At 38.5% G+C, this 22831-nt stretch overlaps 1 protein-coding gene across 1 annotated transcript in view; it reads left to right on the forward strand.

The window, feature by feature from the left end:
- The first annotated feature begins 839 nt into the window (after positions 1–839).
- The window catches only part of LOC306844120 (rho GTPase-activating protein 18-like), a 38896-nt gene continuing 16904 nt past the window's right edge, over positions 840–22831 (forward strand). Inside the window, exons 1-3 of the mRNA XM_079376041.1 lie at positions 840–1032; positions 13285–13493; positions 16702–16937. Coding sequence (XP_079232167.1) covers positions 923–1032; positions 13285–13493; positions 16702–16937 — 555 coding nt within the window. The 5' untranslated portion in view covers positions 840–922. The remainder of the gene's footprint in view (positions 1033–13284; positions 13494–16701; positions 16938–22831) is intronic.

Here is a 22831-nt window from a genome sequence, read left to right on the forward strand (position 1 = left end):
AGGCAAATTACTGGCAAATGAAGAAAACTTCATACCTGACATCTTAAGGTTGTAGTGTCACGTTATGCATGTGTGTTAATTAACCAAATCATCTGATACACCTGCATCGCTGCTTTTGTTGCATGCTGCTGGCTTTACTGTGCACATCAGCAGAAGAACATTTTGACTGGAAAATCTCTAAACAGGTGTGAGCTTGCCTTATTTTCGGTTTCATCTCATTTATAATCATGAAACAACTGTACTGAAATTCAGCCTCACAGAATATTGCTTTATTTCAAAGTTATTTTTCACATCAACTTGACTGTTTTAGACATGAGGTGCCATAATTAATGAATGGAACCAAGGTCGTTAAATTAATACACATCAATAAGCATCTGAGATACAAGCTTAGGTAAATCACTGGGGATGCTCTGTGCAACAGTGTCAAAATATGACTTAATCTCTCGAGGGGCTGACTGAAGTTTACTAAAGTCAAATTTAAAAATATTATAGATTTCAGTTTTACAACCGGTTACATTTAAAAAAAAATTATAAATATATATATATAAAAAAATAAAAATAAATATAAGTCTCCGCCCCGCGTCATTCTCTGAATTAATTTCTGTTCCGCTAAAGACATATCTAATGTATATTATTTACGTTACGTAGGTTGCCTAGTAACCTTTTCTGGAACGTCGGGTTATGTAAAGTTATTAATATTCATGAACCAAGCCTGCTCATTTAAAGAAAGTCTGCATTTCAACCAATCAGCAAGGCGTGTTCGGTCAGCGTTACTTAACGTCATTAATATTCATTAGCCGACTCTTCCCCGCACTAGGATTGGTCATCACGTCGCCGCCGGGGGCGGAGCTGTACGGCTCTGGTTAGTCATGTTGTTAGAGGAGAGTTACACCGAAACTTTCCCGATGATGCAGCGCTAAAGATGAGTCGCCAGCAGGACGAGCAGGGCGTCGTGTTAACCGCCTACACCAGCAACAGCGAAGCCTTACCAGCTATCAGCAGCACAGAACAAACCGAGTTTCCAGGAGCGAGGTGAGGACTCGCTTCAACGCATTTATTATGACTGGTTATAGCAACTGCGTGTCGACACCCAGCACTAGACCGCTTTACACGGGTCCGAGCCTCAGCTGTTTACTCTGCAGGGGTTCATCAGGTGCACAGCTGCTGGTCAGTTTGGTAACCTGATAATGGGTTGAATTGGATGGTTGGGTTATGTTTAATATGTAGGTGGTCTTTTGAGGGATCTTGTAGTATCAGAGAGCTTTAATCACTGCTATATGAGCTGTTTTAAGTATCGACTGACCGATATATCGGCCAGTATTATTCGTTTAATTCAACTACAACCCTTCAGTTCTCAGCAGATCTTTAACTAAACTAAACAAGATGCATTTACTAGACAAGCAAAATGACACAAGACGTTTAGTCCTGTTTCCAGGGTTAAAAGAGTACGATTATCTGCCAGTGGGGGAAGTAAAATATTCTTGAAACACTGGCAGATATTTATTTATTTTAAGCAAAATGCACCCCGGAAACAAGATTAAGCATGTTATGTAATTTTGCTTATCTAGTAAATGCATCTTAATTATGAGTTTTTAGATATTTTGACTAGAAACAAGACTAGTAAAATAAGCCTCTTGTTGCAGTGAATTGCAGTGATACGATTTATGTTATATTCCTGAAATTAAGTTGTTGCTTTCAGTTGTGCCTAATCCCTGTTCTAGATTGTTCCATTCTAAACAATGTCTGAAACTTCATATTACCAGCACTTCTTGCGTTTAATGCCTCTTTATGATGAATCTGTTGTTGTTCCTCATTTGTAAGTCACTTTAAATAAAAACTTCTACTTAAATGCATAAATGGAAATGAAATGCACCAAAATATTAAATTAAAATTCAATCCAAATATTAAATGTTTAAAGTTGACAAGGCTGTCAGTGGATAATCTGCCATAACCACGTCAGCGTGGCCAGTTAATAGATGTGATTATCTACAATCTACAGACAGCTTTTTCAAAGGCTTTTTAAGTGTTTATTTATTTATTTTTTTAGTAGTGTGAATACAGGCACAAGAGGACACTTAAGCTTAATTATCTGTCATTGCGTATACTGAGTTGGCTTACTCAACATTACAAGTTAAGTGCTATTAAGATAACTGTTTTAGTACAAAACCAAAATATGATGGTCTACAAACTTAATCCTGGACTTGAACTAGAGTTCATTGACTCAAACTCAACTTGTGAAGATGTTTGTAATTTATGCAGCAGGGAAAACACTGTAAAAATGCTCTGGTTAAAGACTTTTCATTGGTTAATGGTAAATGCCCTTACAATATATGGTCAAAAACTCTGATTATTTGAATGGGACATTTCATGTAATTTTACAGTAAACTGTGCACTGTAAAAAAAACAAAAAAAAAAAAAAAACTGTAAAATTTACGGTAAAAAACCGGCAGCTATGGTTGCAGGAATTCTACCGTACAAATATAGTAACAACATTTTAGGTTTTACGGTTTTAACTTAAATTTACAGTTAAATACTGTAATTCCATTAACTGCTATAATGTTAATATACCAACCTATTGAAGTACTGATATCTGTTTTGTACTTTTGAAATACACTGATAAACACCAAATGCAGGTGATGATGAGAAAGTCACATGATGAACCAAAACCAATCACAAAACCACCAATAACAAGCAACTTTTAAATAATAACATATATTCACACAAGCACTAAGCACCAACATGGTGAGACACATTAAACTGAAATTATGCAATAAACATTCATTTAACAACATTAGATGTAACATACAACCCTAATAAACATAACTGATAAGAATAAACTAAGAAACATTGTTATTTCAAAGAATAACATCAAATTCAAACAAAATTTGAAATGCACCGCAGGGAATTCTGGGAATGTCAGTTTAAATTTTACAGGAACTTACCATTAACATTTAACAGGTTTTTACTTACCATTAACCATTTAACAGGTTGTTACTGTAGCATTTTCACAGTTTTTTACGGTTAAAATCACGGTAATTTTTTACAGTGTGGAAAAAAACATAAATTGACGTCCCCAGAATTCCCTGTGTGACACTTGAATGGTTTTTCATTTAAATTATTACATTCCTCTAGTTTTTGTCTTATCTACATTTTATGTTGTTAACGTAATGTTTATTGCATTATTTTACTGTCATGCATGTTACTATGATGGTGTTTAGTGTTTGTGTGAATGACACCTTCTAGTATTTACCTCCTCTCATTACCATCTGCGTTTTGTCAGGTATTGAACTATATATATTTTTGCTGTAAATTTAAATACAATCCATAAAACTATAAAATGTTGCTACTGTATCTTTTACGGTAAAGTTCTGGCAGCCACAGCTGCTGATTTTGCGGCTGTCACTGCAGCCATTTACATCATATTTGAACAGCTTTGATGATGATGCATCACTGAAAGCCCCACGTCGGTCGGTGACTAGTTTGAACACAAACTGTCTGAAGGCCTCGTGAAGCGGGATGTTATTTGTGTCCTCAGATGGAGCGCAGGTGTCTTCCTCGTTCAGCAGCTGCGAGCAGAATTCCCTCATGGATTCTGCCGGCCGGAGCTCAGCGGCTCACGCTGCCTGAGGACGAGGTTTCTGAGTGTGTGTGTGTGTGTGTGGGTCTTTGTTTGAGTGTTTGTGGGTCTGCTCTGCCAACTGGCCTGCTTGCTCAAGCATCTGCGTTTTGCTGGTTGTTTGCAGACAGAGCGGTAGTTTAGATTCAGCATGGAAGAAGCATGTTTAAACAAGACACTTCTATATTTGGATCTAACATTGGACTTTTTGGGTGAATCCCACAAAGACTTGTCTATAGCTATGTTTCCATCACCCTGTTTTTATGCACATTTTTAAGTATGGCATCAGAAAGGAGTGATGGAAACACCAAATCTTGGGAAAAAAATCCCTTAATTCACAAAAGATTTTGTGCTCGCTTGAGGTGGTTTTTGAATTGTGTGAAAAAGGGTTGATGCGAATAATGGGAATGCATTTTGCAAATAAATTCTTCCATGCACATCAAAAAAGGCATGTGACTTTGTGCAATGGGATGGCAAAACCTGACTAACCAGTGGACTGATTGCGTTGCACAGCATCTGAAATGTTGTCATGGTCGTTCTGAAATGCCCGAGCTAATCTGTCATTAAAGTATTTCTGTATAGTTTTCTTACACAACTGCGTTCCCAAACAGCAGGCATCCACCTTCAAAAGCAACGACCGCATTTATTGTTTCGTCTGCTCGCTCTGAGGCACAAGTTATTTATTATAAAAAATATTATATTCAGTGAGTTCTCCTACTTTTATATTTAGTACCAGTTTATCAGGAAGTGACTATTTTGTTCTCTTTGACTTGTTGGATGGAAACAGTGCTTATTTGCAAATGTTTCATGCAATAATCCAATTTTGCACACAAGTTAAGCCAGGTTTCCATCCAAAGCTGCAAATTTATGTCATAGTTCAGCCCAAAATCAAAGGAAAACTGATATTTTCCTATTTAACATTTTGTGTGTGGTGACATTGCTATGATGACAGTTTCCCCACGGATGATGTTCATTGCTGTAATGCAGCCTCAGTGATATTTAGCATTGCTGGGTAGTTGTCAGGAAGTCCAATGACGTCTCTCTCTCTTCAAAATATGATATGATATTTTGTTTTTGGAGTGATATACAGTATAACCCTTTCTGTTTTTGGGAGATTAACTCTTACATGATGAACTAAATAAAAAATGAAGCCCACTGGATGAGAACTGCCAGACAAAAGTGCCCTGAGAAAATCACACATTTTTTCTCTGTTGTGCAGAACTTTGTTTGCCAAATAATTTGTGAAATTTTCATTTGACTACATTGTGAAAGATTAATGAATTGTTAATGTTTTAGGCCTTTATTTGATTACCCGGGTAAGAAATGTCAATTTAACTATAAACCCAGAAAAATTCAAACAAACAACATAGAATAAAAAAAAAAAAAAAAAAAAATTCACACAACCTTATTATTGCGAAAAGTTCAAATTATATTAATTTAATTGATTAGACAGGTCATTAAACTATTAAACTGAATCCAGTAAATTTAAAACAGAATTTAGTAAGGAAAAAAAAAGAGATTGTGATTTCATAGAGCCTTAGAACAAAATACTCTTCCATGGCTGCAATGCGCTGTGTTTTCAGCCGACCTGGCAACACGGGTGTCAAAATACTATTGGTTAAACTCTCAGTGGGCGGAGTCACACTGACCAAAACAAAAACAGACATTCTGACACAAAACACTCATTTCAAAGCAGAATAACTGACTGCAGCGTTAAGAAAGGTACTGTATCATGTTTCTTAAATGTCTGCACACATGTTATAGTGTTTCTATACTTAAACACAGTCAAACTAATTACATACAGCACCTGTAACTGAATACTGTGTAGGGCCCTGTGGTTTCCGCGATGCGAAAAACTCAGACAGAATCGTGGAATCCAGCTATAAAACTGTAATTTACTGTATAACACGGATTCTCACGACAAAATTCGTCAAGTTTTGAATGATTTAATCAAAAGTAGGTCATTACACTTGAATCAAATCCCAAAATGGACAAGTATCTGAATATTAAGCCCCAAAAAGAATATTTAAATATGAATTCTTTGTTCTCTGCACCTCTGTACTTTATTTTTCAAGGAATAATCACACATTTCTTCCATGTTTTAATTTTAATAGTAAATCCCCATTGTTTGCTAAAAAAAGTTTGTTTAATTTTCAATAATTATATAAATAAAATATATAAATGTAAATAAATATAAATTAAGTTAATGTTTTATGCCTTCATTTAATAACCAGAAAAAAATTAAACACAACACAGAATTTCTGAGGATGTTTTTAAGTTTTTATGCATATAAATATTTAGACATGCTAAAATACAGAATTTGGTAACAATAAAACACATGCTGAGAAAAAATAAAGCATTTCATAGGGTCCTAACTATGTGAGTGGAGCTGTCCATTACTTGAGCGAAAGTACAGATACTGCTGGTCAAATATTACTCCATTACAAGTGAAAGTACTTGCATTTAAAAGTACTCAAGTACCAAAGGTAAATTTCCTTTTTTATGTCAATGCACTGTTTTATTTTTGTTGTATGCAATACTTGCAATACCTCTGAAGCAACTTACAATGCATTACAGCTACTGAATACACAGACTAACTTGTAGTATCTTTGGAATAAAGAGCTTGTATAAAGTTAAAGACGTATAGAAATAAAACAAGTGAGTTTTGATTTTAGGACACTCTGTGTCAGTCAGTGTGAGGCATCACTGTAATGAACATACAGTATCATCAGGTAATTCTGGGGTCATTGTCTCTTCGTGCAGATGTAGTTCATGAGATCTGTAAGGAAAATGTCCCATGAGGAGTGTGTGTGTTGATGGTTTAACCTGTGCTGACCTGGTAAACATCATTAGACTGTCCTGTATGGCTGTACAGTTGCATAATGAATCTTTAATTCAGCGTGCGCTGCATGCTTTGTGCTCATTGTGAGTGATGATGATGCCTCTGATGATGATGCCTCTTGACTGTCATGTCTAGTAACACATACAGCAGTGTACACACTGCGGATAACGGTACAAAATCAACAAGCGTTATCATAGCCGGGCCTTTATCTCTTTTCCATTGACACAGTACACAGCTCTTGTGCACCTTTTGGAAAGTTCACCTGAAAGTATAAAAGCTGAGATTACGTGTAATATGTGGATGCTCATATGAAGTGTTTCATGTAAATTAGAATATGTGACCCTCGCTGGGTATATTTATAGCAATAGCCAACAATACATTGTATGGGTCAAAATTATACATTTTTCTTTTATGCCAAAAATCATTAGGATATTAAGATCATGTTCCATGAAGATATTTTGTAAATTTCCTACAGTAAATATATCAAAACTTCATTTTTGATTAGTAATATGCATTGCTAAGAACTTCATTTGAACAACTTTAAAGGTGATTTTTTGCACCCTCAGCGTCCAGATTTTCTAATAGTTGTATCTCAGACAAATATTGTCCTATCATAACAAACCATACATCAATGGAAAGCGCATTTATTCAGCAATTTCGAAAAATTGACCCTTATGACTAGTTTTGTGGTCCAGGGTCACAAAATGCTGCATGTGCATATCAATTCAGTCACTGAGAATCGGCTTTAAATTCTTCCTGCAGGAAACAACGGTAGGCAGGAAATAGTTTCCACTCACGGCACTGAGCGTGCTGAGACCTGTAAACTCTGACGGCTGGGAGTTTGATCAGCACAGCCGTGTTTGGGCATTTGACATGAAGATGTGATAAACTAAGCTGAGCATCAAATACACACACAGTATAAAGTTCACACTCTTGTATCAGACCGCTGTGCTCCTCGGCTCAGATCTCGCTCCGACTCAAGTCTGGCCAAACCCAGATTTTGAGCCGTTCCTGTAGACACAGCAGCAGGATTTGAGAGTGTTTCCCGCAGGATCAGGAAGCCCAACTCATATTCCATAGCCAAAAACAGACTTGTTTCCTGTAGAGCAGTGTGAACTCTAAAATCACCTGCATCCCCAGAGACCAGCTGCTGAGTCAACCAGTGCTAAACTGCCATTATGTGCAGCTGTGTTGATTATGAAATGTAAATGCGTGGTGAAAATTAGAATCTTATTCCATCTAAAACACGAGGGAAAGTGTTTATTTTGAATGTTTCACACACATGGAAAGTGGATTTCTTTATGCAGACAGCAGTACACATGTCTGAACTACCCAAACAAACACATGCAAAGATGGAAAAAGAATAAAAGCAAATAATTCTTACTATTAAATTGGTAATACGCTAGTGAAATAACGACCCTTATTCACTAAAATGTAGGGTGTACGATTCACTCGTGTCATGATTCGGTTTGATACGCGCTACTTTCACAATACTTTCTGAACAAAGCCAAAATAGAGTTAAAATGGTGTGCTTTTTAAATTATTACTTTTAATACGTGTGGTAAAGAGTTAACAAAAAGTGCTGTTATTAAAATGCTATCAGCTGTGAACTTTAATAGATTTAGACTTGGCCAATGACCACACTAGAATTAAAATAGTCATGATTCTACTTAGCTAAAAATATTGAATTATATTAGACACGCATGCTTGCACTCTGTCCTTGACTACATACTTATTCATGCATTTAATTTTATTTTTATTCAGAATTAATAAGCATGAAAACTGAAAAGTGTGACCTTCTGGGTTTACCATATTTGATGCTAAATTAAATGCCTCAACTTTCCTATTTTTCCAACTTTCCACATTTTAATAGGGGTGAAACAGAATATTCTGCAACACAAAAACACAATATGCATCATGTATAGTTTCCCAAAATGAAAGTTGTAGGTTGCATTCTACATTACATAACATTTAACATTAAAAATGTACCACCAATGTAGTACCAGTTTCATTGCTTTGAATACCATGGTAAACAGTAATAGTGCTTTTTGACCCACATAATGTATTCAACTATACAAATTCCCTTATTTGGGAAAAAAGAAGATAAAAATAACATAAGACAATAAAATGAGAAAACAACACATCACTGGGGGAATTCCTGCAATGTCAATTCAAAAGAGCACCTCATGGAAAAAAAGGGGGGCAAAGGTCATTTATAACCATCATAAGCAATACAGGTGAAAATAAATTCCATGCTGTACCATCCTCTATCATCATATTGTGATGAATGTTCAGTTTCACTTTGAAATGCAATGCATTATGCACATTAAATGTGATTCAAAAGCTCACTTTTTAGACCGATTTCATCAGTTGAACATGAATGCACACGTCCTCTCTGTCTGAAACACTACATGGCCGCTCACCGTCTCCAAGCAGCCACATTCCACAGGTATGCTTTTGGTCGTCATAGCAGCCCATACTCCTGCATTGCTTTTGCCCCTCAACTCGACTCCATTGAGTCTTAACTGCTGAACTTCAGACTGCGACACACATTAGTGTTCTGTCTGCTGCTCTGCCTCTTTTGTTTGTGTATATAAAACGAGAAATACGGTGGCGCTTGACCCTTTTTTTCCTCTTTCTCTTTCTTTATTTGCGGCCAAGGGCACGGGTTTCACTCGTTTGCAATGCTCTGTGTGCTGTCTGACCTTTAGCATGTAGCGACCGCTCCGTTCCCCACGGTTAATAGCTAAACCATCAACCGAGCGTCATCCACATTTATGACAGAGGAAGGGTTGTTGAAGAAATGCAAGGGGAAAAAGCATTCCTCTTGTTTCATTTGAGATGCATGTGTTTACTGTGACTGCTTTCACATGTCAATATTAGCTACTTTTATTTGACTGGCTGCAAATGCAATTTCACCTCAACCAATGTGAAGAAGTGTGATTTGTTAAAGAGTAAATGTTTGATTTGTTCTGGCTGGGTGGCGTCTTTTTCTGTTTAAAGACTGCATGAAGTTACATTTGGTAGTTGTTATATGCTAGTGTACTCTTAAAGGGCACCTATTATGACCCTTTTTACAAGATGTAATATAAGTCTCAGGTGTCCCCAGAATGTGTCTGTGAAGTTTCAGTTCAAAGTACCCCACAGATCATTTATTACATCATTTTGAAAATGCCTATATTGAGTGGAAGCAGAAACACACTGTTTTAATGCATGTCTCTTTAAATGCAAATTAACTGCTGCTCCCCGCCCCCTTTTCCAGAATAGGGTTGTGTCTTTACTCCTCCTACCTCAGATACTCTGCTAAAAAACATCTGCTTGGTTTTGATTATCATGTCTATCTTGCTGAAAAAGTGTTTTAAAGCCGTATCTACGGTGGCCGAGAGAGCTCAACGCGCTGCAACTTCAGAAAACACATGCAAATAGTAAAAGCACCAGCAAAATAAAACATCTTCTTCAGTTTGACAGCACATGTGCTGCAAATACTCGCAACACAACCAAATACAAAACACGCTGCAAATCCTCACAACACAAATAAAGAAACACAAAAGTAGCTCAAACCACAACAAAATTACCTCAACAAAATTAAAATGAACTATATTTATATTTGCAGCTCGTTTCTTTATTTGTTTGAGTTGTGAGCATTTGCAGCGCGTGTTTGTTATCAAATTGATGAAGACAAACAAGTTTGTTAAAAATACGAGTTACAAAAACACAGTCTGTTATGTCTGAGAAAGAAAACAGCTGGGAAAGAAATTGCATGTTTATATTAGATCTGTGTATTAGGAAAGGGGAAGTGGTGTGTGGCCAAGTATGTGACCCATACTCAGAATTTGTGCTCTGCATTTAACCCATCCAAGTGTACACTCAGTAGTGAACACACACCCGGAGCAGTGGGCAGCCAATGCTGCGGCGCCCGGGGAGCAGTTGGGGGTTCAGTGCCTTGCTCAAGGGTCTCACCTCAGTCGTGGTATTGAGGGTGGATAATGGGTGGGGCTCACTGCCCCACCTACAATCCCTGCCGGACCTGAGACTCGAACCCACGACCTTCGGGTTACAAGTCCGACACTCTATCCATTATTATAATAATAATAATTAGTTACATTTATATAGCGCTTTTCTGGGTTCTCAAAGCGCTTTACATAGAAGGGGGGGAATCTCCTCAACCACCACCAATGTGCAGCATCCACCTCGATGATGCGACGGCAGCCATAGTGCGCCAGAACGCCCACCACACACCAGCTTACTGGTGGAGAGGAGACAGAGTGATGAAGCCAATCATTAGGCCACGACTGCCCCTTATTAAGTGAAAGCAGCGTAATTTACAGTATTTACTGCTGTCTACACTGTTAATATGACCAAAACAATAAAATAAAAGCAGAAAATCACTCACTGCCCTGGACTGAACAACTTCTGTAGCTGTAATAAGACATTTCTTACTTGAATAATGCTAATACACCATTGTCTGTCAACAGTCGTGGGAGGAGCCTGTGCAAAATGACATCACATTGTACAGATTCTGTGAACAGCTTGTTCAGAGACACTGATTATGATAAATGGGGATTAAAATGGAAGGCCAGTTCACACGGTCAGCAACATTTCAATTTACTGACTAACTGAGGAAAGTATATTTGCTTTAATGAAAAATCACTACTTTTTTTTTAAGGCCTACTGTTGTCCACGGGCTGTTGATGCTTAATGAACTAGCAGAGAGTGTTAAAGTGTTGGTAATTGGCCATTGTAATTGTTATACATTACGAAAATGGGTATCGCCTACTTCAAAACAAGTATAAGACAAATTATTGAACTTGAGGCGACTGTTGGCTCAGCTGCTGAATCTTTCACAGTTTGGCGCTCAATTCAATTTCTTTTTTTTATGGCAGTTTGTCATCCCTCTCAATGATGCAATACCGCCACCATCTGCTCTGGAGTGCCCCGGTTGTGTCAAAACCTAATTACATTGATTTCAGTTTTAGATTCAGTCAATTTCAATCAACGTGAGAGAAATGTGTACATTCAGCGCTCAATATGAACAATTGGATTAAAGCATGTTCACAACAGAAATATAAATGAATTGTGTTGTATGCATGCTTCATTTATGTCATTCCAAAGACCTGCTATGTTCATTTTTTTCAGTGTTTAGTCGACTAAAGCTAATACAATTCATATGACTAAAACTGAATCAAAATTTGCTGTCAAAATTAACACTGGTCTCAAGTCAACAACTCACAGATTCAAATGATCATCAATCAGTACTTTTTACCTTTAATAATTAAGTACATTAAAAATTAAAAGCTACTTGTACTTTTACTCAAGTAAAAATGAAAAGGAGTACTCAATACATCAAGTGGAGTAATATTTTATTAATACGTGCACTTTTACTCAAGCTCTTGATTTGTGTACTTTGTCCACCACTGGCCAGTAACGCACAGTTACGGGTTCAGTCCTAAAGCGGCCGTGACCCAGAAACTGGAGAGTCCCTGGCAGCACAGTTCTGCTCACTCACCGTTTTCCAGACGCCCCATTATACCCTCACTGTACTGAAATCTCAGATATGACCTGCTTCACGACGTCCAGTAGTTCTGTGTCCAGTGAAGAGTGCTGAGCTTTGAGCATTTTTTCATACGCTCATCCTGAGAGGGAATAAAGCAGCATGTTTAAACCATCCTGCCTCACACAATCAGCCTGACAATGGCATCTTTATGTCCTTATAGCACAGAGGCTTATTTTTCTCGCTTCCGGACTCGATCCCTCTGGCGGGGTGAGCAGCGGGACTCTTCATGCCTGCTGTGTCATGCATCGAATGAGAAGAACGGCTCAAAGAGTCATATTCTGCACTGTTGTAGCATTTCTCCCTGAAGTCCACTTACAGTATAATGCTAGTCAAGGTTTCTTAAGTACTGGTGTTTTTCTAGAGCAGTAACAGCAAAGGGAGTGATGTAATGGAGTATAAATGTAATATAATTACAGTGTTCAGATGAGTGAATATGTGTGTTTCTCCTACCTTGTATCAGGTAACATTTAGTCTGTGCTTTTGTTTTTCTTTATTATCATTTTTAATATAGATTCAATTTAACGTCTACATTACAAATGATTAGAAAAATTTAATTGGTGCTTAACAGCATAGATACATTCACTGTATTTCTTTGCATTGGACATATCAGACATCGTTTGAATGACAACATTGGGCAGGACGTGGAATAACATTTTAATAAATAATATAATAAAATTAATCATTTTTAAATGGGCTACATAATTGTTAGTTGCATCCCTCGTGCAAACTTATTAAATATTATTAATATTTAATAATTTTCAAAATTATATTTTTTAATATTTAGTCTAAGCATTTTTAGATTTTGAATAAATAAATACATACAAACATAAATGCATAATGTTTAGTTGCATCTCTAGTGCAAACTTTGCTTCACCAAAATTCAGAAATAAGGATAAAAAAAGAATGTACACAAATATGAAACAAAAAATTGAGCCTGATGAGCCATGTAATATTTGTCTTGTAAGAAACATTATAATAAAGATCTTGCAATCTTGGTGTTCAGGGTTTAAAAATGGCCCCGAGCTCTAGGTGCTGAATATCAGTCAACAGAAATGATCATTACAATCATGAAGTTTCCATCATTAGAAATACATTTCCTCCAGACTATAACCAGACGCTGATGATTCACTGAGTCCAGTGCAAACGGAGAAGTGCTGGTGTTTGGGTTTGAGACCGCAGCGATGGTCTGAGCATGAGTGTGATTAAAGCATCTGAATGTGATGATGATGTGGTGTATTTCACACCTCTGTCTCTTTCTCTGTGTTCACGCAGCCGCAGAACCGGCCAGTATAATGTCCAGCGGGGGAAAGCGGCCGGTGCGGCTCTGGGTTCGAGCTCAGGGAAAGCACCATACCAGCGCTGCAGCTCCCAGGACTCTCTGGACGAGCAGGCCATGTTGGACTACTTCAAAGAGGTGGAGATCATCCAGTGCAGCGGAGACGCAGAGACGCAGGAGGACCTGCAGCTGAAGGTGGCTGATGGTAAGACGCGCCTGTCCGCACTGCGTTAAAGTGGCCCTGTTATGGGTAATGAAAGGTTCATATTTTGGTTTTGGGAGTCCCCAACAACAGGTTGACATGCATGCAAGGACAAAAAACACTTTCAGTGTCTTATAATATGCATTTATTTTTACCTTACTTGCTCAACGACTCCCAAACGATTCGCTCAACGTTTCATTTTTCCAAACCCCTCGTTTGCGTGACGCTAATCTGCGGTGATTGGTTGATTGGTCTCATCTCATCTCGCCAGTAATGCCTGATAAAGCAGTGTTTGTGAGCGCAGTGCTGCTTTGTGTACAGCGTTACCAGGGAAACAGCTCCAAAAGCGGCACCTAATGGCAAAGAATGAATTTGCATTTTCATTCAGACCAACGCTAAAAGACCAACAAGTGTGCGGCAATATGCTAATGTTTCATGTTGACTTCAACACGAGACGGCTTGCGATTCGTTTTAAAAACGACTCTTTCTTTTGAGAGACAATAACTTTATACACGGAGCACTTTCAGATATAAAACTTTGCAGGATGTTTTCATTCACTTACACACTGTTACACACTGCATGAAAGATCATTTTCAAAAATACATAATAGGGGCTCTTTAACTGCAATACAAGGGTCAACTACCATCAGACCTGACAGAGCCAGCTCTGTACAGAAAATAAGACCATTTCTGGATTATTTGTGACCCTGGACCACATGTCACATGTCAATTTTTCGAAATTGATATTTATACATAATCTGAAAGCGGAATAAATAATTTTTCCATTGATGTATGGTTTGTTATGATAGGACAATATTTGTCTGAGATACAACTATTTGAAAATCTGGAATCTGAGGGAGCAAAAAAATCTAAATATTGAGAAAATCTCCTTTAAAGTTGTTCAAAAGAAGTTCTTAGCAATGCATATTACTAATCAAAAATGAAGTTTTAATATATTTACGGTAAGAAATGTACTAAATCTCTTCATGGAACATGATCTTTACTTAATATCCTAATGATTTTTGGCATAAAAAAAATCAATAATTTTGACCCATACAATGTATTTTTGCTACAAATATACCCCAGAGACTTAAGACTGGTTTTGTGCTCCAGGGTCACATTTCATTAAAGACTGCCTTCAAAAATGAACATAAAACTACAAAAGAGTCACACTTCAGTTTGGGGGACCAATTCCCTCCATTAACTAACTATTAACTACAACTTTTGCCTCCTAATGTGCTGCTTATTAATAGTTAGGTAGTTGTTAAGTTTAGGTATGGGGTCGGATTGAGGAATCTATAATATGATGCAGAATAAGGCATTAATATGTGCTTTATATGTACTAATACACAGACAATTTGCTAGTGATGCAAGCAACTAGTTCATAGTGAGAATTGGTCCCCAAACTGAAGTATTACCTAAAATAATTATTGGCTGTTGAATTATGACAAACCATGATGTCATTAAAACTAATCACATGAGGAGTATCACATTTAAATTTAAATGATGATTAATCTACATAAAGCCCAAAGTTCAGCTGTAATAATAATGATAATAATAATAATGCAGCTGAAATAATAAGTATTATTATTTTAGTATTATTGGCATACTATTATAGTTTTTGTTAATATTTTGAATTGTAATATGTAGTAAAAACATGCATAACAATTGGTGACATGAAATTATGTAATATTCAGTAAATTAGAAATAAATATTTAGAAAATAAATAATTATAATAATTTATATAATAATAATATGAAAAAATATGAAGTTGATCAATTGAACTTTTTTAATGTCTGTACAGTTTTTAGGTAATTTAATTGATTTAGTTATTTTGTTGTATAATATTATTTGAAAGTAATTAATGAAATAAAGTTTCCTTTAAGTGTTTTTTTTCCCTAAGATTTTTATGGTTTTAGTTTTACAATAATAACCCTGTTTTAAATGCCTTAAATCATCTGGATTTAGTCAGATTGATTAATTAGACAGTTTTTGTGTCTCTGTGTGTGGATTAAAACCAACAGAAGTATTTTTTTTTTAAATTTTCAAACAAGTGGTGAGTCATTCGCTCCATTATTTTGCCTTGCTCCATGTAAAAGGCTATATTGCAAAAGATTGTGGTAACTGATGTGTTTCTTGTACATTTTCAACATGTTTTCTGCTGAGTTCAGCATGCTGCGTGAAGCAAGATTAAAACATGACTTGCACTTACATCTCTGTCACACTGCTGACACACACATCATACAAGTATTAAACTCACTCTCACCTTTGTGTTATGGTACCTGCAGGAAACATAGGTTTAAATATTTTCAACATATGAAACTGAAAACTTTTCAGAGGCACTGTATGTGGCACTATGTTTATGTTCCTCCATGTGTAAGAACAATAGGCTTAACTTACAGGAAGAACAATAAAAACCACAGACAGAGATCAGCGACAGCAGTGGGAATTGCTTGCCCCTAAAGGAAAAACAAACTGCGACTTCCTTAACTTCTGTGAGTGTCTAAATTGTGAAGTTACCGGAAAGGGGAGATATTTCTGTTTCCTGTCAGAACTGGATTATTGCCTTCCTCCTCACCACGACTGTGATGAAAATAACACAATGTGACACATGCTACATATGTCACTGCACCGCTTGTGTGATTAATAAGAGGTTTTAAATCATTCATGAGGAGAATACAATAAAGCGAGTGCGGTTGAGTTTAATAGCGAGTGTCAGTGTGAATCCCAGCGCTGTGTGTCAGAAATGTCCAGGCTTATCTTTCATATGTGACCTGGACCACAAAACCAGTCATAAGGGTCAATTTTTTGACATTGAGATTTATAATCATCTGAAAGCTGAATAAATAATATTTCCATTGATGTATGGTTAGGCTAGAACAATATTTGAAAATCTGGAATCTGAGGGAGCAAAAAAATCTAAATATTGAGAAAATCTCCTTTAAAGTTGTTCAAATGAAGTTCTTAGCAATGCATATTACTAATCAAAAATTAAGTTTTGATGTATCTACTGTAGAAAATTTACAGAAAATCTCAATGGAACATGATGTTTACTTAATATCCTAATGATTTTTGGCATAAAAGAGAAATGTATAATTGTGACCCATACAATGTATTGTTGGCTGTTGCTACAAATATACCTGTGCTACTGATGACTGCTTTTGTGCTGCAGGGTCAGATATATTTGTGTTGTGTTGTGTTGTGTTCTGCAGAGGGTGAGCAGGAGGAGGCGTGGCTGATGGAGGCGGGGCTTGCGACGCTGTTCGACGAATCCGCTTCAGACGGCGAGGATAGCATCGTTCTGCTGTCGACTCTGACCCGAACGCAAGCGGCCGCCGTGGAGAGACGTGTGGAGACACTCAAACAGACACTACGCAAACGCAACAAACCGTACAGTGTCCCGGATGTTCGAGAGATCTTTAAACCATCACCTGCTTCACAGAGTCAAGTACGTGACTGACCTTGCATTACTGAAAAACAAGCTTTTTAGCTCCGTAAGATACATAAACGAGTTAGAAACCAATGTTTGGCTTGACTGGGGTGAATCTGTGAGTCTATGACATCTATAATTCGTGAAATAATACAGATCAGTCTGCCAGATGGTTTGATTCAGTCTAAACCGTTGGCATATGACAAAGCTTTAGCAGGATGAAGGATGTCCTACTCGTGAGGCTGCGTTTACACTGGCATAAACAAATCAGATTTTTTACTCACGTGTTACACGGGTCACAAAATCAGCACATGATTTTTTTTTTATTTTTTTGCATCTTTTCTGAGCCACTTCCAAATGTGGTTTTAAATCAGATACATATTCGATATCTGAACATCTGACCTGTGTCTAAACATATCTTTTTTGTGAACAATTATTTTTATTATTATAAAAATACGAAAATAAATAAAAACCCACCCACCAGGCAGACCCACACCATACATAAATTCAAAATAAATTATACATCAAAAAGAAGAAACAAAAGATTTAACAATGTCAAAAGTGGCACTCCAGTTCTTCAAAGTTTTTGTCTTTGCTCCATGAATAAGAGCTGTATATAGTTCCACAGAAACAATGTCCAGCAAAGATAAGCCCCATACACGTCTGGTCATTGAATGGGGAGGAACCCAGCGACTGATTATCATTTTCTTTGCAGCAGTGATAGCAGCTAAAAGTAAGTTTCTTTGTTGCGGAGACAGAGCTAGTTCAGAGCTAAACACATATATCTGATTCCCATCGGAATTCCAAGCATCATGAGTCAAGGGAGAAACATTTATCCAAAAGATAACTTTTCTTAATCTCGCATTATGAGTCAGATGTTGCCTGTTTGTGTTCACACAAAATCTCAGCTTCTTTTGTTGTGATTTTTGTTGAATTCCTCGACTCAAGATGGCGGCGCGATCAGTCGCAGCGGCTGCTCCGGGTCCCAAAGACGGTGCTTTTATGTCTTTTAATGACGTCTGTTTGTCTCCAAATAGTGTAAAATTACCGCTAGCTCAAAAGGAAATCAATCCAAAACACATCTATGATCGCTAAAGCCTTTTGGATATCGGCAACGCAAACGAACAACAACTCTCGCCGGCGGCTACTGAGAAGCTACGAGGCCTTTGTTTACTGCTGGAGCCGGACCTCGAGACCGCGGCCTCGCCTACTGACACTATCCGCACAAGGCAGCGTCGCAAGCGGTGTGAGAGAGGACGGAAGCGCGGTAAGCGCGGAGGTATACGAGCTAGGCTAAGAGCTAACCCCTCAAGACCGGCTCTTCCAACACTCATGCTCTCAAACGCTCGCTCTCTGGAAAACAAACTGGACTTAATTCAACTCAGTCAGTCTACACGGCATGAGGCAAGGGATTGTTGTGTGTTTGTTTTCACCGAAACATGGCTAAACAACAACATCCCGGACTCCGCCATTCAGCAGCACGGGCTAACCAGCTTCCGAGCGGACAGAGATTCATCACTGTCTGGTAAGACCCACAGAAGTGGCTTGTGTGTGTATATCAACAAAGACTGGTGTAACAATGCTGCGGTATTATCAAAACACTGTTCATCGCTGGTGGAGTTTGTTTGTGAAGTGTCGACCGTTCTATCTGCCGCGGGAGTTCACGGCCATTGTTATTGTCGTGGTTTACATCCCCCTGTGTGCAAACGCTAAGGACGCGCTTCGTGAACTGTATAGCGCCATCAGTGAACCCTGACGGCTTTTTCATCATAGCCGGTGACTTCAACCACGCAAACTTAAAGACAGTTTTGCCAAAGTTCTACCAACATGTGAACTTTGCAACAAGAGGAAACAACACACTGGACTTTGTTTACACAACAGTTAAGAACGCTTACAAGGCTGAACCCCGCCCCCACCTCGGGTAGTCAGACCACATCACTGTTATGCTAATCCCAGCATATAGACCACTTCTCAAACTCACCAAACCGGTTCAGAAGCAGATCACAGTATGGCCAGACAATGTTACCTCAGCACTGCAGGACTGCTTCCAGGACACAGACTGGAACATGTTTAAAGAGGCAGCCACCTACAACAACCACACAGACCTGCATGAGTACACTGAAACTGTGACTGCTTACATCAAGAAGTGCACTGATGATGAGACAGTCACCAAGACCATCACCACACGTGCAAACCAGAAGCCATGGATGACAGCAGAGGTTCGTGGGCTGCTAAAGACCAGAGATGAAGCATTCAGATCAGGAGATAAAGCAGCCCTCAAAACAGCAAGAGCCAGTCTGTCCTGTGGCATCAAAAAAGCTAAACGGTCATATGCCCAAAAAAATCAACAACCACTTCACAGACAGCAGAGACACACGGAGCCTGTGGCAAGCCATTCAGACCATCACTGACTACAAGCCCCCGCCACAGGCCTGTGATGAGGACACATCTCTCCCCGATGCACTCAACCACTTTTATTCACGGTTTGAAATGCAGAATGACACACCTGCACAAAAACTGCCCACACCTCCCAACGACCGGGCGCTCTGTCTGTCTCCAGCCGACGTAAGGAAGACCCTATCTAGGATTAACCCACGCAAGGCTGCGGGTCCTGACAACATACCTGGCCATGTTCTGAGAGACTGTGCTGTACAGCTGACAGATGTCCTAACAGATATCTTCAACACCTCGCTGAGTCAGGCAGTCGTCCCCACATGTTTCAAATCCACAACAATCATACCGGTACCAAAGAAATCACCTGTGTCCTGTCTCAATGACTACCGTCCCATAGCACTGACTCCAATCATGATGAAGTGCTTTGAGAGGCTAGTCATGCATAACATCAAAACCAGCCTCCCCAACACACTCGACCCGCTCCAGTTTGCATACCGTCCAAACCGCTCTACGGACGATGCAATTTCCTCCACCCTCCACCTGGCTCTTACCCACCGCTGCTCTTCACACTGCTGATCCACGACTGCACTGCCAAGTTCAGCTCCAACCACATCATCAAGTTTGCTGATGACACAACAGTGGTAGGTCTCATCAGCAACAACGATGAAACGCACTACAGAGAGGAAGTGGCACAGCTGGCTGAATGGTGTGGCACTAACAATCTGTCCCTCAATGTGGAGAAGACAAAGGAGGTTGTGATGGACTTCAGAAGAAACTCCGTTGACCACCCCCCCACTGACCATCGACAGCTCGACTGTGAAGAGAGTCAGCAGCACTAAATTCCTGGGGGTGCACATCACAGAGGATCTCACCTGGACCACCAACACCATGTCACTCTCCAAAAAGGCACAACAGCGCCTACACTTTCTCCGCCGGCTGAAAAGAGCAAGTCTCCCTCCACCCATCCTCATCACATTCTACAGAGGCACCATTGAGAGTGTGCTGACCAGCTGCATCACTGTCTGGTACGGGAACTGCAGTGCTGCTGACCGCAAGACCCTCCAGCGGACAGTGAACACAGCTGCAAAGATCATCGGTGCCCCTCTCCCCATCCTGGACATCTTCCTTACACGATGCTCCAGCAAAACCAACAGCATCGTGAAGGACTCCACCCATCCCTCCCACAATCTCTTCCAGCTCCTACCATCAGGAAGACAGTACCGGAGCATCAGAGCCCGCTCCGCCAGACTGCTCAACAGCTTTTTCCCCCAGGCTGTGAGAGCCCTGAACTCAAACCACCCCGCACCCCTCTGAAACCCCATGCAAACCCCTACCTCCTGAAACATGGGCCACCCCCCACCCCAAACACCCCCCCCCCCCCAACCTTACCACACCAAAGAAAAAAACTGTATGGAACTTTTTTTGTGTAATTGGAAGTGTGCTACACACAGGTGAGGGGGCCTGTACAAACCACCTGTAGTAACACACTCTCCTCTATGTGCACTATGGACACTTACACACACTGCTGCGTGTACATAATCCCACAAAAGACTCTATATATGTATGTTTACATGCTCATGCACTACAAATCATCCTGCACTGTTCACCTGTTACGATTCCTCCAGGCAGGCAGAACAAGAGACAGGCAGACAGGAATATCAAAACACGACAGGTTTAATAACATAAAGTAGGAACTAGTAACATTAACAATAACCGACCGGGACTGAACAGAACAGGGACTTTAAATAGGAAGAAACTCAGGCAAAACACAGGTGACAGGGATTAACTAATAATGACTTAACGAGGTAACAGAATGAACAAGCTAGGAGCTAAAACCAAATAAGGAAACTCAGGAACAGACAGAAAAACCAGGGCTGTATCCGAAATGGCCCCCCATACCCTCAAATAGTGCACTATTTGAGGGGACAGCCATTTTAAGTGGTGTTCGAAACCATAGTGAATGTTCTCGAGTGCACTCATTCAATCCCACAATGCACCGCAAAAACGAGTGTACAAGCGATGTACACTCAACGGCAAGAGAATCCCCAGAATGCAATGAGAGTCGCGCGCCGAATGAATTCCCACGTCTCACCAGAAGATGGCGCCCACAGCTGAATCATCCATCCATTCATTCTAAAAGCGCTCGTCCACGGCGTAATACAACACAGGTACAAATTAATTGTAAATTGACTATTAGGGTTTATACATAATTTCCGTGACTGAGTTCTAGATAAATCCTTCAATCTTACTACTGGAGCTGCCCGTATCAAATGATTATTTAACATGAAGCTAACTAAAAAAAAAAGCGGCAGTCCTTCCGGTGCACTTAGTGTCCGAATTCACTCACTCGTTTTCATTCACTCCTTCAAGTGAACTATATGAGTGGACTAATGTAGGGAATAGTGAATGAGGGTATAGGGGGCGATTTCGGATACATCCCAGAAAAATACAAAACTAAAGTCCAGACATATAACATCACCAACCAGCTGCTTGACTCGAAAGGTCTCTCTTTGCACATGTACAGTATTTAAAGCTGCCCTATAGCACTGTTAGTGCTAGCTGCGCTGCGCTTGGTTTGAGCCGCTTTCATTTGCATTTGGGAACACAGCATTCGTCATTAGAAACGTTTAGTTTCAGTGTCACATGATCTTCAGAAATCAGTCGAATATGCTGATTTGCTGCTCAAGAAACATTTCTGATTATTATCAATATTACAAAAAGTTTTGCTGCTTAATATTTTTGTGTCAACAATACCACTCAAACATTTGTATAAGATTTAAAAAAGAGAGAAATTAATAATTTTATTCATCATGCATGAAAATGATAAAAAGTGAGTGAAGACAATGATTTACTGTATATTTAATAAATGCATTAACAAATTTTATTAATATATTTGATAAATGCAAATAAATGCTGTTCATTAAACTTTATATTTATCAAAAAATCCTGAAAAATAAAGTTGATCAAAATATGAAGCAGCAAAATAGTTTTAAACCTTGATAATAATCAGAAATGTTTCTTGAGAGTCAAATAAATTGTAATGATTTCTAAAATTGACAACTGGAGTAATGATGAAGACAATTCTGCTTTGCATCACAGGAATAACATTACATTTTATAATATAATAAAATTGTAATAATATTTTACAATATTGCTGTTTTTTTTTTTTTTTTACTTTATTTTGATAAAATAAATTCAGCCTTGATGAGCAGAAGATATTTATTTCAAAATCATTAATAATTGTAATGTTTCCAAACTTTTGGCAGGTACTTTAATAATAATAACACTTCTATATACTTTATTATAATATATTATATTGTTATGATTATTAAATGCTGCTTTTTTATTTTTACAGGACAGCAGTATGTATTATCACAATATAAATATATCTATATATTTGTGCTAAAATGTATATTTTTAGGAATAAGTGCTTGGGGCGTGGTCAGATTTTCCTTCTGTTTTTGTCTCTAGCTGATCACATGCCTGATTTACATTTAATCATTTAGCAGATGCTTTTA

The sequence above is a fragment of the Barbus barbus genome (genome assembly GCF_936440315.1).
Source record: "Barbus barbus genome assembly, chromosome: 24".
NCBI classification, from domain to species: Eukaryota; Metazoa; Chordata; class Actinopteri; order Cypriniformes; family Cyprinidae; genus Barbus; species Barbus barbus.